This window comes from Pagrus pagrus (genome assembly GCF_965226575.1).
Source record: "Pagrus pagrus genome assembly, chromosome: 9".
NCBI classification, from domain to species: domain Eukaryota; kingdom Metazoa; phylum Chordata; class Actinopteri; order Spariformes; family Sparidae; genus Pagrus; species Pagrus pagrus.
In genome coordinates, this window is record NC_140193.1 from 6,391,608 (window position 1) to 6,409,520 (window position 17,913).

Consider the following 17,913-nt stretch of genomic DNA (forward strand, 5'->3'; position numbering starts at 1 on the left):
AATTTACAGGCATAAAGGAATAATGCTATGTAGAAAACCCAAATAGTAAATACAACATCTCTCACCTGCCATTTTCTGCGAGATACAAACTTCTTCAGGGCCTCTGTATTTATGGCCTTCCCCTTGCTAAGTGTCTGTAATGAAATTAAGAATGGGACCTTGCTCAGTATTGTCAAGTAGAAATTAATGCAGAAAGAGGTTATGAATGGTTATCAGTGTAGCGTGAAGTGCCACTGGCCTCGTCTTACCTTGAACCAGGGGTGTCGGAGACATTCCTGAGTATCAGGTCTCCTAGAGAGACATTAAGACATAATTCAGTTTTCCAGGTTCATGAACATTTGTTACATTATATGGCTTAATAAAGTGCACTGTCTAAGCCAACTCTAAATGAAAAGCAGTATGATACCAGATGTCCATTTGATAAGCATCTAATATTCAGACAAAATGATTAACATGAGCGACTTTGCATAGAGAAACTGTTCCTGATCAAGTATGTAAAAAGACAGTAAGAAAATGTTGTGGCTTCAATGACAGTGAGTCATTCTTACAGAGTTGTTTACCAGCTTTGTAAATCAAAGAAATTATATAAAAACTTATATAAAAATAAGCCATAAAGGATAAACATAGCAAATACAATTTTGAAATACTAAATAAAAACATTATGATATTACATGAAAATCTAAAAAATATGATATTAAACCTGAGAGTAGTGAATGAAGCGTCTATTGCAAGGACAAACAGCACAATTCATGTCATTATCTCTTTGTTGACGTGATGTTTGTGTTTGTGTTTGTGTTGAGTAATTTTCTGTAAAGTTTACTGACACACATTAAACCTTGAAAAAAAAAAAGATCCAGCAGTGTTACTCACAGCCTGTCTGCTACCAGCAGCTTTATGATGAACCCTTTGGCTTCTCGGCAAAGCTCAGCAAACATGCTCTCCTCGAAGGCCACGTTATAGTTCCTGATGTTCAGTACGGAGCTGCGGTCATTCTCTCCAGCGAATGGAGAAACGCCTGTCAGACTGATAACATAAGGAAATACTTACATTTAGTAACAAGCCTATGAATTGTGCCTGAATAGGCAAACATGTCATAAACTGACACTGACGTCAGCATCCTGGAATACGTTTAATCATGAAGAAAATCAATTATTATAATGACAGTGATCTTACTCACCACAGATATGCAATAACGCCAACTGGCCTGGGAAAATAAAGAAGATAATTAGAAAAAGGTTGTGGGTAAAGACAAAACAAACAGGCTGTTGGGGGGTAATTTAAAGAGGTACTCTACCAGATGTCTGATGCTTTTGACACAGGGGTCTGATTGACAATTTCTGGTGCAACAAATTCTGGTGTGCCGTATTTGCAGTACTGAGCCTCATCGGGTGTGAACACCACTGCGTTGCCGAAGTCACAGATTCGGATCTGATCACTAGGGGGGTCCGCCATGAGGATGTTATCAGGCTTCGGAGAGAATGAGAAAAATATATTTTATTATTTCTGCCATCAGAAAAAACAGTACCAGTGCGAGTTTGAAGATTTCTTTTTAATATAAAGCTTTTACATGAAACAGTGACAATGACTGAGGATCCACGAGTATCTACCTTGATGTCCAGGTGTATGATGTTTAGATGATGAAGGTAATCCAGTCCCTCAAGCAGTTGTCTTATACATGAACGCACCTGGTGATCCCAGAACACAAACGTGCCAGTACAGCTGTTATTTATTAGATCTTTAAATTACGTACATGTGATTACTACATTGAAATCAACACCAAAATGTTTAGTTTAAGATTTGCCGTTCAGTCAAGAAAAAGGACTTACATCAGACTCCATTACTGCAGATTTCTTTATGAATCTGTCAAGCAGCTCCTCGTGGCATCTTCAAAGATGAATTAAGGCTTAACGGTACGTACGCATCTTTATTCCACTTTTAACAAGAGAGTATTTTCTTATGAAAAGCTTTTCAGAACAACACAAAGCTTGAAGTGACAGTAAAAAAACGTTTTAATTCAGATCATTTCACTTACTTTCAGAGGCTAATTGTGTACTCTGCACCAGAGTGAGTACTCTGTGTTCTCACTGCATAATAAGGATACAATTCAGTGATGATAATGACTGCGTTCTTTTTCTCAAAGGCATCGTGGAAGTAAAGGACTCTCTCGTGGTCCAGCTTGGAAAGCAGGTTCATCTCTCTCAGAGCAGATGCCTTCTTCTTGGCCCGTGTGGAAATAAATTTGGCAGCATACTCCATTTTGCCCACCTTCTGCGTCACACGTTTTATATAGGAAAATGCACCTCTGGAGGAAAACAAATCAGGAGGAAACACTTAAATCTGAGATAATTCTCGATCTGTTCAGAACAGCATGATGACACGTTTCTCTTGCATCAAAATATGGGACTAAATGTGTCCTTAAAAATCGCTCACCTTCTAATTTCGTTGTGGATGTCGTAGTGGTCAGTCAGTCTGCGCATTTTCCGCAGGATAGTCTGCTCATCTTCCATCGGATCCTCTTTGACTTTAGCTGCAGTAATGAGCAAGTTTTTTAATTGGATAAAGGGAAATACACATCTAATCACACACGAGACTGGATGTTCCTTCACTTCAAGAGACTGTTAGATTTTATAGCTTTTTTGTCGACCGCTTACCTTCATGAATGGTGAGTTCAGCTTTACAGGACACAGATCCTGCCAAGTTCCTCGCAGTGCAGGTGTAAACACCGGAGTCTTCTGGACGAGCGTTTAGGACAACCAGGGAGCATTCATTATCATCGTACACAAACGTGTAATGACTGCTCTCCGACAGCAGGATGTCATTCTGAAAGCAAACACTGTACATTTCAGCAATGGTTCTTTGAAGATTTATTAAAAAAAAAACAATCTACTTGGGTACATTTCAATTTTTAAAGTTTAAAAACGGATAAAAACCTTGAACCAGAGTATGTCGGGAACAGGTTTGCCCTCCACAACCACAGCAAAGCGAGGGGTCTCCCCAGTACGGACATCCAAGTCCTCCATGATAGTTTCAAACGTTGGTGGAGCTGCGGACGGAGTTGCAAAGGTAAAATACCAAATTGCATCATGTTCAGACAGATGAATAAATGAATCTACTGCCTACCCGCTATCTCCACATTGAAGGTGCAGCTGTCACTGCCATATTTGTTGGAGGCCAGAAACATCATCTCTCCGATGTCAGCACTCTTCACTCTGAGCAGCTTGAGCGTGTGCTGGTCGTCATCTGGCATTGTCATCTCGTACAGGCCTGGCTTGCTGGACAGAACAGCTCCCCTCCTGCAGAAAAAGTATTTATATTGTCAACAAAGATAAATACACTGTCGATAGGAGAGCAGCGGAGGTTTGGCTCTTGCTAGAGTGTTAAGCCAGGGTACAACGATAGACCCTTTTGTCACTGTGCTGGAATCTTTGATAATCACTTGGAATTAAACAGCTGCCTGTTTGCACTGTCATACTGTATTTATGCCTCGTCGGTCATACACCCTGACCGTCCTGCAATACCCTTGATCCACTAGGTGGTGACCTCACCCTCATTTGACTTAATTAAATAGCTTATCATGTGATAACAGCATGGATGTTAAAATCTACAGTTACAACTGCAGTATAAAAGGTTTTTATTTGTTTAATGACAACAACAACGACGACTGTATACGAATACAATGCATATATTGGAGAAACAATTGTTGGGAAAGTAAGTTGCTTTTTGACTCATATTTTCTTTTTCTAAGCAAAAAAATACAGAAAAAGACACACTAATAAGAAGCTTGACAACAAAGAGACAGATACCTCTTCCAGATGACTGCAGCGTTGACATGATTGAGTGTGACTGTGATGGAGACTGACTGGTTTTCCATCACATACACAATGTCTGGCTTATCAATAATCACTGGAGCCTCCTGAAGATAGGCACCTGGAAGACAATGTGCGCACAGATAATATTTAATAAACAGGTCATGCACATTTAAAGATGGACGGATGCTCTATGAATCTGAATGTACCTCTGTCCAGGAGCTGCACTGGGTCCGTGGCAGATGAGGGCTTGCTGAAGGCTTTGGAGGTGATGGTCAGGATCCTGAAAGCATAGCGCACACTCTTGGAGAGGGTGGTGATGGTGTAGGTGGTCTCCTTCAGGCCAGAAGCTATGATGGTCCACTGGATGGAGCCCAGGGCTTGTTGTTGGATGGCGTACATCAGGGAGCTGGGATCTAAAAGAAAAGGGGTTTCAATGCAAAATTCTGCAGCACAATGTTGAAACTAATATGAAGATCTTAAAATGAGGTCCATTTCCCTATCAGTCAGTGTAGAAAGCATATAAATCTACATGTGTATATCTGTCTGTCAGTGACATTTTACAACAGTAGACTGTTGAAGATCTTTATGTCTTTTTCTGTGTTAGAGATCATTTGTCAGATGAGCTTTCACACAGCGGGATAAATCCTTGAAATAAAAATCTAATTTCCTTTTTTAATCTGATGAACAAATCAATTTAAAATATCAATCTTACGTACCAATGGACGGGTCCAGCCTCCTTGGTTTCTTCCAGCTTAAGGTGATGGTTTTACCGGTGATGGATTCTATCACCGGAGTCCCATCAGGAGGGTCGGGCAGGATATCTGGAAATTATCACAATGGCATTAGAGGTCCATAAATGATTCTGATCTGCCCTTGCCTGTACATTTGTCGGAAATTGCTCGTTTCAGCCTGATGAATGCCATCTGTTCATCAGGAGTTGTGGATTTGTGAGATTTCCTCATTAGCATTATCTAAAGCCCTACAATTGTCACACAGGACTGCCTGTTCTGCTCCATTTTTGGCAAATTTCATTGACAAAAATATTACCTTTCAAGTACTTTCAAGTACTGCTGTCAGATGTAATTACATGTAGTCCTTTTAATAGACCTCTCTGTTGTTGAGAATATTTTAAAAAGAGACAAGAAAATAATAATAGTACAGCTGCCTCTGAAGTAGCATCAGATCATACCTGGATCTTGCATGAGGCCCCTTGGGTTTCTGTTGAGCTGCAAGCCGAAAAATGAATGAAAGTCACCTGTGACGTAGAGGTGGGCATAGCAGGTGGCCTTGCCAACTTTGTTAGAGATGACACTCTTGTAGACACCACCGTGTGCGTGACACACAGAGCGGATGACCAGGCTGTGGACGTCACGGACTGCAGGAGAAAGCAGAGAAGAAAGGCTATGAAGTGTACTGGTCAGTTAGACTCTTTAAGCAAACATTAACAAAAACTTTTCTTCTTATAAATTCATTAATATAATATATACTGCATTGATAATGTGGTGGTTAATGACACGCAGGGACAGGGGCAGGTTAGTGTTAGTTTAAACAATATACGGTTTGTACAGCCATAACAGGGCCATAGTCATTTAATATTAAAGTTTTCTTTCCTACAGTCAATTGATTAATCTCTTGCTTCATTTTCATTTTCATTAAAATATTAATTTTAATGAAAACTTCCAATAAAAATGCAAAATAAGAGCAGTCTGGAATAAATAGCCCAGAGTTTAATAGCTTTGCAAATGCTTGAACATTCATTGAACATTAATCCACTTACACTGTGTCATCTTTCTGTCCTCGGTGCTCTCGATCCTTTTGCCGTTGTGGAACCAGACGATGGTGGGGTAAGGCAAACCAGCCACTTTACATTTGAGCACAGCCTCCTTTCCCTCAATCACATCCAGGTCGTAAAGCGGTTTGATGAAGTCGGGCATGGTGAAACGTTCCACCTCGTTCTCTGGGACCTCCGGCTCCTCTGGGATCGATGGCATCTTCTCCAGCTTAGCCCTGAAGGGAAGAGAACAAATGTCAGTTACTGCACAGAAATGACATTTTTTAACCCATAAGCGGCAACAGTGAAAGATGAACACGCTCTTACATCTGTGAGGAGATGGCCGGCCGAGGTTCTTGTATGTAAAGTTCGGCGGAGCTCTCTGCCTCGCCTTGATTGTTACGGGCCGTGACCGTGAAAAAACCCTCATCCTCACTGGTCACATGAGCAATGATGAGAGAGTGGCGGCCGCCCTCCTGAAGAATACGAATGTCCTCGCTTTCTTTTAGTAGATGGTCTAAACAGAAAAGAGAGGGTAAGAAATAAAAGAAAAAAGTAAAGAAAAAGGGAAACCCCAATTTCACAAAGGGCATGGATGGTCTGGTTAAACGTTATAATAAAAAAATCTATATACAGCCCTACCAAAGTGGCTCCAGGTGACCTTAGGAGGTGGCGTCCCACTGACTTTACAGTCAAATCGAGCATTTCGTCCCTCGATGACTTCAAGAACGTCCAGCTTACGGGTGAAGAGAGGTTCAATTGAAGGGATGACTTTGAGTTTGCCACATGATGTCACTTCCTCTGAAGAGTAAACATTTTAATTCATAAGTAGAAGAAGAGGCAGACAGAACAATAAATTAATTAATTTGACATCACACAGACTGTGATATTTAATCATGAATCATACCCTTAGCCGTGCTTAGCTTGCACATGTACGTCCCGCTGTCGTCCTCATGGACGGAGTTGAGCAGCAGGCGGCACTTTCTTCCATCAAAGTGCATCTTACAGTTGAGCAATGCCGGCTGGATCAGTTTCCCATCTGCCAGCCAGTCCACATCGGTGTCCTTCGGTCCAATGACATGACACTCAAACAAAACTGTCTCTCCAGCCTTGGCCGTGATGTCCCTGACCGGGCGGATGACAGCCAGACCCGGCTCAACTGGTGGTGCTGGGTGGAGATAAAATACATTTTGTAAAGAGTGCTGTCAAGTGATACCAGTCAGTGTATCTGATATAGCCCTGTTTGTTTGTTCCTACAGCATGATAATTTGTGTTGTTCCAGGACCATCAGTGCAACTGACCACTCACACTGTTGTGATTTAATAACTTTTGTGTCTTGTGTAAATATTGTTCCAGGACCATCATTTCAAATTCAGAGGAAGCAACTCACATCTGGAAACGCTGTTGGCTGAGTGGGCTAAGTGCAGAACTCTCACTCAGCAGAAAGGGGTTTGTATCCCATGTAGACCACAGTATACTGTTTACTTATTGTGAACTATGATCACTTGTTATTTTGCGTTTCTTTTCACTTTTTTTTTCCATTTCACTTTTTCACAGTGGTTAGCGCTGTTGCCTCACAGCAAGAAGGTACGACGCGATATGATACGATACGATACGATACGATACGATACGATACGATACGATACGATACGATACGTCCTGGGTTCAAATCCCACTGGGGCAGGGCCTTTCTGCGCAGACTTTGCATGTTCCACCCGTGCTTGCGTGGGTTTGCTCCAGGTACTCTGGTTTCTCCCCACCATCAAAATGTGCACACTAGGTTAATTCTCCAGTCAGTGCCCTTGACCAAGGACCTGACTCAGATCTGGAGTTGGTCCCTGGGCACAACCGCTGCCCACTGTTTCCTCCGGATGGGTTAAATGCAGGGAACCAGTTTCACTGTATTGTACATAGTTGTGATCAAATAAAGATAAAGACATCAGTGTATAGGGATGCTGTCTAATATGCAAACTAGTGGCAGGAGTGTTTTTGCAGTAGCAAATAGTTTTCACGACAGAGTAACAAAAAACAGATTAATTATCCACCGGAAGAAGTTAACATATATGGTATTGTACGACTTGTAGATTCTTAAAGGGACAGTTCACCCCACAATCAAAAACACTTGTTTCCCTCTTACCTGTAGTGGTATTGGATAAATAGCACTACAGGTAAGAGGGAAAATCTGTATTTCTGATTTGTTAAAAAGTAACAGCAAACACCTGTAGATTCAAAAAGAAGCGTACCTTTTACCTCCAGCTTTCCTTCACACTGCTTGGTGCCGTACTCATTAATGATCTTACAGGTGTAAATCCCAGAGTCTGATCTCACTGCGGACTTGATGGTCATTTGGAAAGTGCCATCTTCCGTCTCCCGCACAATGTGACGTGGGCCCGTTTTCACCGTGACTCTGTCCCTCAGCCTACAATGGAGCAGAAATAACGGAACAATTGTTGCTATGTTATAAAAACAAGAGATGAATCACTCATACGCCACTCAGTTTAATATATGCGATGAAGGATGACCAAGCACACACTCCTTCAACTGCAAGCTCTATTCTGGGTGGTATAAAAGTGGGTGTGGGGTTGGATACGTTATTATTACCAGGACTGGCAGTATTATGTTTAGCACTTTCTTTTCTGCTATTGTCTCTCGAGAGTCATGACTAACTGCAATGACAGAACATGCCAGAGTGATTCAGCCTATTCTTGTCTCCCATGAAAAGACCAAAACCTGCAATGTGTTAGTCCATCTGTCAACACATTTCATCTGTAACTTTTTATTTGAAATTTGAGCTGCCATTAGGACGCAGGAAAAATGTAAATGTTGATCTGTGATCATTTGTTTGAATTCAAAACACTCTATAAAGGGTATATGCAAAGCAGATCCTGCCTTGTGCTTCATGCACGTCTCATCTGGCCCAGAGCATGCCCTGTTCCCCTCATCAGTAAAATGAGCTAGTACTAACGCAAAACGGAGAAAACTAGCGAGCCGTGCTGAATAATCATAACCGTCACCATCCTTTCTCACACTATTGAGAGGTGTGAGAAAGTATTTTTAATTCGACACCATAGATGGTGCATTTGTGAGTATTTACAGCAGCAGGATGGTGCATGTGGGACTGACTCAAAATCAAACATAGTGCCAATGCTCACTGTGCTGAAGGAGCAGTTAACAGTAAAGTGATTTAGTAGTTCCACAACAACAACTGAGCTGTATTGCACAGAGGAATAAGACATATCCGGCTTTGGTCTTTTTATGGGATGAGAAAAATATGGAACATATCTTCAGCCTCATTCTTTGGAGCTGCTGCAGCAGCTAACAAGAGCAATAAAGAACCACTGGCTGACATGAGGAAGGGCTCTATAAACAATAAAGGATCTGACCATGGTGAAGAAAGAAGTGCAATCAGGTCTGGCTCTTTTTTTGGATGCCTTCAGCACTGTATGTGAATTCCAGATTGTTGTCGAAGGGCTCATTAGTTCAGCAAGACATTTGTGTTTCTGGGCACTGAGCAGCTCCGTGGTAATTGGGGGAAGCGTGTTATTCATCCCCTTTCCCTATTAAGACTCTTTCTGTCAGCCTGGAGATTGTTAGGCAGTAAACATTAAGCTTCCACTTCCTTTAACAGATGCAATAAAGCAGCATGATCCTGAGCAAACGTATGCAGTCAGGCACAGACACAGAGAAAAGTCTTTTCCATGTCCCATGCACGCAATGAGTTTGAGCAGTTTGATGAAGTGAGGGGACCTACCAATAGAGCATGGGTTTGGGTTGTCCACTTATTCGGACAGACATGGTGACCTCCTGTCCTTCAATGACAGCTTGATCACTCATTGTTACCTGTTTGAGATGTAATGTAAGTTAAAAGCCGAAGAGATGCATCTTACCTGCAAGTTTTAATCGACAGATGTGCTGATGGGATGAATTATTATAGACAGAATCAAGGACATCCTGTGCATAGAACATTTTCATGCAATAGTCTGCAACCAACCAGTCAAAAATGCAGTTGAGTAAGTGTCAATGCTAAAAATAGATATGCCATACTCTAAAAGGAGAAGACAATTAGGCCCAGCTCTGTACGGTCTCACCAGGAATGCAGGGGGTTTCCTGAATCGTGAGTCAATGCTTCGCCTCGGCTCTGGCCCTCCAAAATCCATGCTTTCCTCCAGGGGACTGAGATACTCCTCATCAGATGTAATAGGGCTGCTGATATCCATAGGCACGCCAAGGTTTCCCCTCGGCTCTTGTGCGGTCTCTGCAAAAAACAACAGTGTTGCGTTATGTTTCATTTTGTAGTTTTGTACAATCCAGCTCACTCTGGAAACTTTATTTTTTCTGACTGACAGCACAGGTCGATGAGAAAACAGGAGATCAAGGGGTTCATGTATTTAAAAAAAAAACAAAGAGAGAAAAGAAAAGAAAAAAACAAAGCAACCCCTTAAAATATAATTAGAATCCGAGATGTCAAATATGTTATCTAAACAATAGTGGATTCACAGTGGGTGGAGTCAGGGAGCCTCAGTGGGCAAATTATAGGTTCAGTTTCGCCTCTGAGTTGCTATGGTAACTATAAGTGAGGTTGTTCAGCTGGAATATATGGCACAGACATTTTGCTCAGAGAGATAATGACAAAGGAGCAGGAGAGAAATCAGCTGAAACACAACACACAACAATTCTCTGTTCACGAGAATAAATAACTTCATCCAGGTTCAATGGGCAGAGATATTTATCAGCGTCGGTCGCAGCAGCGAACTCTTTTTGTTAATGTCTGCACCAAACACACAATCAAAACCTGAACTGTAGATGAAAACATATCAACTTTAAGATGAGGTTTCAAGTTTCAAAGAGTCAGAAATAAGAAAAAGAACAATAAATCTCCATTAATCAGTTCTGTATATAGTCACAAAAGTAAAAACTTACCTGCTTTGACTATAAGGGTAGCACTGCTGGACGCTTTGCCCATCTGATTAGCAGCAGTCGCACAGTATTTTCCTCCATCACTCATTCTAGCTGATTTGATGAGCAGACTATGTCGTTCACCCTCCACTTTGACTGTGTAATGTGCAAAGCTGGTGATTTCAGTGTTGTCTCTCCTCCAGGTAACTTTAACAGAGATGGCAGAGAAGGTAAATGATTGCTAAATTATACAATTCAAGCTCACCCTCGAGGTTTTTGTTGTTACAACACAAAGTACAACATGTCACCTTCAGGAGTTGGGGTGCCGGCAATGATGCATTTTAGTAGCACATCTGCACCAGCAGATGCTACGGCGTCGTGGAGGGGAAACTCAAACACAGGGGCCTCCATTGGGTCTTCTCCAGCAGACACATAAGAATCATCTGACGAATCTGCACGGTTTAACAAAACACAAGCCTGAAGTCATGTTTTTTTTCTGTGATCAAATTAGAGGAAAGCCCCCTCGAGTAAGGAATGAGTAACTGCTTAATTTAATTGAAAAACAAGCAGAATCGAACTTCACACGACGCTTTAGGAAAGTGAATTGAAAGAAGCAAAACAAATCTAACCTAACTCTGGAGACAAGGGTCGAGTGCGACGTTTCTTTCCTTTGGTCTTCGGCTGTTGTCCCTCTTTGGCACCGGTACTAATCTGCTGAGGCTCACTCGTCTTTACAGGAACGTCCTCCTCCATTTTTTCATCTTCAACAATAATAGCGGGGATTCTTATCTTTAAGGCGGGTTTAGATAGCTCCACTTCCATTTTCTCCTCCATTGGAGTTACAGGTGACATCCTTGAGGCTTTAGGAGGAGGTTGAGGAGGAAGGTCTTGCACGATGATTGACCTTTTTTGTACCAGTGGACTTTCAGGTCTGTTTTCAATTTTTCTTAATACGAGTTCTATTGGCGTCTTTCTCCCCGAAGTCTCATCCTTTTGTGATGTTTGTGCGAGAGCGTCTTGGATGTGCTGAGATTCTTGCATTCGAGATACCCTTTGCACAAGCGGACTTGGTGGCCTTCGCTCAACCTTGCGTAATGTCATCTCAGCAACATTTCTGCTTGGCGACTCGGCCCTTTGTTGATAATATAACGCTGGTGATGATGACCTCTGAATGATTTCTGTAACTGGGCTGACTCTACTTAATTCCCTCACTGATCGCTGTCCTGGTAGGTCAGATAACTGCATGGACTCCGGGGTGCCTGCAACTTCTCCAAATCTACTGACTGTTACAGTTGTTGTACCAGTACTGGCTGTCTTTAGGGGTTGGGATCTATGCTGGTCTTGCGGTATTTGCTGTTGTTGCTGCATTGGTTGCTGACTTAGTTCCTTTTCTCTCTGTTCCTTTTCCCACTGGGCACGTTCCCGTTCTTGGAGCTTTTGAAGGACTTGTGGAGGAATAGGTTCAATTTTCCTGAGAGGCTGGCGCTGCTTGGCCTTCAGAGAGAGCTGTTCAGTGGAAAATGACTTCTTCATGTGAGGTTTACCTACAAGTTTCTTAATGCGCTGCAGCTCCTCAGTGAACTTATTCTCAATGTCCTGAACTTTTTGGGAGACGCGAGGTTTCTCCTCCAGCGAAGCAGCTCTCTGTCTGAACATAGATCTTCGTTCAGCAGCATCCTCTTTCAAAGCTTCCCTAAGATCTTCCCTTGAACTTTCTCTAGAGATGCCTAACCGGCTTCCTCCATCATCTGAATCCACAGATCCAGCACGATTGAACCCCGCCCAGGATCTTCCCGAGATGGAACCCTCTGGAATATCAAGGCTTCGTCTCCGCTCTTCTAGGCCACGGACCTTCTCAAAGACCTTTGAGCTTGCCCTGGTAAGCTTCGGGGACGGTCTGGGAGTAAATTCTTTCCGTGAGTAGTCGCTCACTGGAGTCTGTGGTCTGGAGTCCTGGGTGTTACCTTGGGAAAGGGACTTTGGCTGCTTAACCTTTTCTTCAAACTCCCCAGGCACCGTGTCTTGGTATTCAGTTGGCAACAGAGCCTTCTTCCGTAAGTTGATAGGCGTAGTTGAACCAGAGCGACTTGGCATGGGAGAGGTCGAGGGACGTTTGACAAGTCTTGGGGATGGTGGTGGGAGGACTTGTGGTGGAGATTCTCTTGAGAAATTCTCTGACTGGTTCCTGAAATAGAGGATTAAAGCAAAATCTCTTGGAATCAGTCGGTAATTAGTAATTCACAGTCTGTGAAGTATTGTATTTTAGTAGGGAATTTAGACTGGCACATTTCTTTCTCACCTGGATGTATTAGAGCTATCCTCATGTCCATATGTTCTTTTGTCATCTTCTGCACATTTGTCCATCACTGCATCTCAGAGGAGGTATGACATATTGTACAGGTAAGCAATCAGGTACTTGCAAATGTAAAGATGCACTGATCCAAAACATTGCATCAAATGACACATTTTAAAAGGGGTTACTCTACTGACGAACCAATGGAATTAACGATCGATCAGTTTTTTGCAGGTCCCCTCAGCTCTACAGAGCATTTTAGTGCCTTTGAGCTCATTGTTTTGGTTTTCCAGCATAAACGTTGCTCTAGGTATGCTAAATGTTTACATTACAAGTATATGCTTTCTTGGACTTAAACTTTATAATGTGATAATATGTCAAAGCAATGCTTTCAGCTCATTTCACTGCCTGTAAGTGGTCAAAAAATAGAATAAAATCAATTAATGCAGCTTGAAAAGCAGCTGAGCAACATGTTGATGAAGGTTCTCAGTCAACCAGGTCATGGTATTTCTAAGTGCTAGATCATAGGCAACTGGACTTGGACTTGGACCTGAAACTCCCTTCCAGTTAGTTAGAACTAAAGAAGCTTCTCAGATGAGAGGTGAAATGTCTTTGAGAAACTGAAACAAGTCCAGTTGCCGCCAATATAGCACTTGGAAGCCGAGCAACAGCTTCTTTTAACACATATCAGAATTCTCAGTATCTAAAAAAGTTGTAGTATTGTGGCATTATATTAGCAAAAGGAATAGTTGCAAGCTGGGGACATGGTGGATACCTGTGGGCACAGCCTGGTCCTCAACATCCCCTCCATCTTCTTTGGTCTCAAATTGGTCTCCACCTTCATCCTCTGTTGTTTCGGAATCTGAAAAATAAAAAATAAATTAAAATAAAACAATTGAAAATATGTTTCAATGAATCTGAAAGTACAGGAGAAATCGGTGACAAAACAAAAACCATTTACAAAGTTGAAGTCAGACAATTTTTGATCTTTTTTGGCATCAGTGGAAAACAATGTTTACAAAGTGGCAGCAGAAGAAGCAGAGAGAGCACACTGTTACCATAGAAACCAACAAACTACATTATTCTGTTCAGTTTAGTCTTTAACAGTGTTTGGTGAAAGGGACTGAAAATTCCCAGCGATGCTGAAGGTGACACATTTCAATCATGCATTTTTTTTTAAGGATTAAATCACAGGTGTGAAGACAAAAGTGGTATGCTAGTTTGACATATTATAATAAGTATTTCATGATCTGCGTATCCAAGATTAAATTGAGTTTATCCGTTGCAGTGGACTCTATTTAATTACAATTATTTGACTTTTAAAGTTGCCACCCTGAGGGTCTCATTAGCACAGCTAAGCTAATTGTACTAAATGTGCTGCAGCTGAATTGTTGCTGAGTCTTTATCCTTTATAACGATCTCATCAGCATCTGCATTAAATAGAAGCGTTTCAGTAGTTTCAGGAGAAAATCAACTTCTTTCTTCCTTCTTTGCTTCAGCTTCACCCACTGAAAAATTTGACTATTTTCCTCTAGCAGAGAGAAAAAAAAACAGTCATTGGTAGAACTGAAAATAGAAAGCACTATTGAGTCATTGGCATCCCAGCAGCTCTCATGAGGTGTTTGCTTCACAGTAGGTGGAATTACTTATAAAAAAAAATCAGAGGCTCTCTGTTGTTCCCTTGCAGTAAAAGAAGACAATAGGATAGTATTTGCCATATTAACATGATAGAGAAATACTAGCAGAAGCACAAAATTCACCAAACTTTACACCTAAACATGTTCCTAAATGTCAGCTAAGTCATTTTTAAGTGAAAAAGCAAAACAGTGCAGTCTCTGAGTGGTTTACATTTAGGAACTGTCAAGCAAAGCCATTAAATATACATTCAAAGTAAGCCGCACATCAATGCGATATTCATGTCATATCCCTACACTGCAGTTTTCAAAATAAAACTTCCTTGCAATCCTTTTCTCAGAATAGCACACAAGCTAATAAAGCAGTTACAAATGCAGATGCTCCCAAAAGCAATCTTAAGCAAACAGATTTTGTCCAAATCTCAAATACTGTAACAATGTTCGCCAACCAAGAACATGAGACCAACACAAGTCACTCCTAAAACCCAAAAAGTAATAAATATTGACCGTTTTTCTTACAGCTAATCCAAATGAGTTCTGTAAGCCATGTCAAACTTCTGTCTGTCTTTACTCTGCCTAGATTAAATAAGAAAATAAGATTTAAGAAGTGTCACATATGATGTAGGTTTGGATGGTTTTAGGATAAAAAGAAAAGTGACTAATGAGGAGATGAAATATGACAAAGAGCGCACAAGAAAGCTGAAACACCAAAAAGTAAAACACGTTTCTGCATCATGTACTTAACTGCTTACATTTGGCCGGTACTGTACATGCTGCATTAAAGTCTGGGTATGCACAAGAGCATTTAATTATAGCTACGCTAGTATTAGCCATGTTAGTATTTGGCTCGGAGGCTGTCGGACAGTCCACCACTTTGGTCCAGACATAAATATCCCAACAACTATTGGATTAACTGCCATAGATTTTATACAGACATTCATGGTCCCAAGAGGATGAATCCCTCTGACGTTGGCGATTCCCTGACTCTTCAGTTAACACGACCAGCAGGCCAAAGCTTTTTAATTATCTCATGAAAAGTCACTACAAGATGGAATGAAATAAAACACAGGGACACAGCTTTAGACTTGTTGACCACTAGTAGCACTATTGAGCATGTTGTTTCGTTAGCATACCACGCCTTACACATTTAACAAAATCCCACTGATTGAAAGTTGATGCCGGGAACGTACAAAGAAAAATAGCAAAGCACCGGAAACAGCAAGAGGGAGGAGGTCCATGCTAGCAAACATCAATGTGAACAAAGGAGGTTTCATAATATTTAAAAATGGATTTGAATTTAGTTAATGAGGACGAAAATGCAACTTTAAATTGCTTTATAGGAAAGTTTTGGATTGAAAACACACCTTTAATAGTAAAGAAGTCCTAAAAAACCAATTAGATGTCACAACTTAATTAGTTTCTGGTGTGGTGGCAGTGAGTTACTGGACGGGGTATTACTGTACATATCCCACTACAGCCCCAGAAAAGTGTGGTTCATAAACCTGTCACTGCAACCTCGCTCGAGTTACATCTTCCAAAATGGGATTCAGATTTACTACCTCAATGTCTCAGTTTTTGCACTCTTTGTTGTGACGTAAGAGAAAATAAATACAATAAATAAAAATAGAAACAACAAGATGGTTTAAAGACAAAACCTATTTTCAATTGTGCCAATTTGAGATTCACAAAAAATGTCCCCCCCCCCACCCTAACGAGCAACATCTTAGAAACATTACAATATATCAGCGTTTTAGTGAAACTCTGAAAGTCTTCTGCAAATCTTTGAAGTTTGTTCGAAAGCGACAGCAATGCCTCGAGTTTGGTGTCTGTTGGCCAAGGTGACTATATTCCATAACAACACTGTTTATAATCTTGTTTCCTGCTTGATTAAAGATGTCACTGGTCGTTGCATCTTGCACTGTCAGGTGAGAAAACACTCTGGTAGCCAGTCGTACAATCTTCTACGTTCGGGCATACAATAAATAGTTGAATCAATAGATATTTGATAAAGATAACATGAAATAACACTTGCCTGATTCTCTCTTTGGTCTGGATTTTTTTCATGGCCACTGTTGGTATGTCCCCGACAGGTATTTTTTGTCTTGGCTTACATTCAGCGGCAGGGTATTCCCCGAGATACACCGGGGGTACCTCCGAGCCATTACTACACGCCTAAATCAGGACGTTTCCTACAAAGCTCAGCATCGGCAAGTAATCTCTCACTTGGATGTCAAAGATTCCAACTTGTTACATATATATATACTGTAAGTCTGCTGACATGCAAGTAAAAAGCTTCTCAATCAAATGCAAAGAGAAAGAAGGCACTTTGGTCCATTACATAACAAGTTGCACCTCAGAGTGTCAGCACTTCTTCTGGGAGAAATCCATTACTGTAAAAGCACAGAGCATAAACCTCCGTCCGCAGGTGCGAATGTCTGTTGAATGCATATCATCCACTCTGAGGGAGCCCCTCTGTCCGCACAATAGCCAGCGACAGTGTGAGCATCTTCCCCCGCTGTGTTCCACCCTACAGGCAGTGCACACCGATAGGCAGAAAAACCAGTGGGAGTGATCCAGCCCTCTTGAGATCAGTGTTCCACAGCATTGGATGACATTTTTCATTTTTTCCTTCCTCCCCATGTGTCTGTGTCTTATTCTTCAACTGGTGTAATGAGCCGATGTTGTGCTGTCGGCAGAGAACGGGGAGAATCGCTGCAACAGCTAACGGGGAGCTCCTCACTCCTCTGCATTGCTCGAGCACTCGATTGAGCTCTCACAGCAAAAAAAAAAAAAAACGTGTTACTGCCTGCTTAAGACTGACAACACAAAGCAATCCTGTTTCCAGGGGATATGATGGATTTGATTGCTGCTCTCACTGCTGCACTCTTAAAAAAGATAATGTAGCTGTTGTGTTATTGTACATGATGCATTTGGTGTATTAACTGCCGAGTAGTCCATAAACGTGGTACATTTTGAATGACTCAGTATGTATAAGACTTCTTTCGCCCTGAGGCAAAAAAAAGAAAAAGGCATTACTGCTTACACATTTCATTTCACCACCTAGTATAAATCGGCACTCAGAAATAGATGCGCTTAGGAATGACATTTCAATTCACATAGCATCACACAGTGCTCAGGACCAAATAACACCGTGAGCATGCTGAGAGTTCGCTCACACACACACCTTCAGTAAATAGGTATAAATAAACCTATGCTAAAAAAGGCACTATGTTACTCACAGCGTTATACATGAAGCTACATCGATACGTACTCAACGTCTGATCAGTGCAGCTACAACTGTGTATTGTGCATAAAATGTGTAAATACCTACAGGTTTAATTACACGCTCTGTTGCTTATGTAATCTCAGGTCACAGAGAGTGCCTCTTTGTTTCCTTGGCAGCTGCACTTTGTGGACCTTTTCTGTTTTTTCAGATATGAAATCAACAAAGGGGATATCCGTCATGATCCTCAAGTCTTTGTGACAAAAATAACAGTGTTTTAGCTGCAG

The 17,913-nt window shown here is 41.4% G+C and overlaps 1 protein-coding gene across 6 annotated transcripts in view; it reads right to left on the reverse strand.

The window, feature by feature from the left end:
• spegb (striated muscle enriched protein kinase b) overlaps positions 1-17,913 on the reverse strand; it is a 38,263-nt gene that overhangs the window by 13,770 nt on the left and 6,580 nt on the right. For 2 of the 6 annotated variants that reach the window (XM_084362851.1, XM_084362847.1), the window contains exons 2-29: positions 13,545-13,631; positions 12,776-12,848; positions 11,106-12,661; positions 10,785-10,928; positions 10,501-10,683; positions 9,669-9,835; positions 9,332-9,420; positions 7,824-7,999; positions 6,488-6,748; positions 6,223-6,381; positions 5,908-6,097; positions 5,587-5,816; positions 4,999-5,184; positions 4,526-4,630; positions 4,016-4,222; positions 3,804-3,927; positions 3,121-3,293; positions 2,931-3,043; positions 2,652-2,820; positions 2,431-2,527; positions 2,102-2,302; positions 1,827-1,884; positions 1,608-1,685; positions 1,295-1,467; positions 1,178-1,204; positions 871-1,023; positions 249-291; positions 66-134 (exon numbers count right to left, since the gene is read on the reverse strand). In XM_084362851.1, coding sequence (XP_084218977.1) covers positions 66-134; positions 249-291; positions 871-1,023; positions 1,178-1,204; positions 1,295-1,467; positions 1,608-1,685; positions 1,827-1,884; positions 2,102-2,302; positions 2,431-2,527; positions 2,652-2,820; positions 2,931-3,043; positions 3,121-3,293; positions 3,804-3,927; positions 4,016-4,222; positions 4,526-4,630; positions 4,999-5,184; positions 5,587-5,816; positions 5,908-6,097; positions 6,223-6,381; positions 6,488-6,748; positions 7,824-7,999; positions 9,332-9,420; positions 9,669-9,835; positions 10,501-10,683; positions 10,785-10,928; positions 11,106-12,661; positions 12,776-12,848; positions 13,545-13,631 — 5,291 coding nt within the window. Of the gene's footprint in view, positions 1-65; positions 135-248; positions 292-870; positions 1,024-1,177; positions 1,205-1,294; positions 1,468-1,607; positions 1,686-1,826; positions 1,885-2,101; positions 2,303-2,430; positions 2,528-2,651; positions 2,821-2,930; positions 3,044-3,120; positions 3,294-3,803; positions 3,928-4,015; positions 4,223-4,525; positions 4,631-4,998; positions 5,185-5,586; positions 5,817-5,907; positions 6,098-6,222; positions 6,382-6,487; positions 6,749-7,823; positions 8,000-9,331; positions 9,421-9,668; positions 9,836-10,500; positions 10,684-10,784; positions 10,929-11,105; positions 12,662-12,775; positions 12,849-13,544; positions 13,632-13,730; positions 13,749-17,913 lie in introns of those variants that run through there. The other 4 variants (XM_084362852.1, XM_084362850.1, XM_084362848.1 and 1 more) reach the window with 4 other exon arrangements.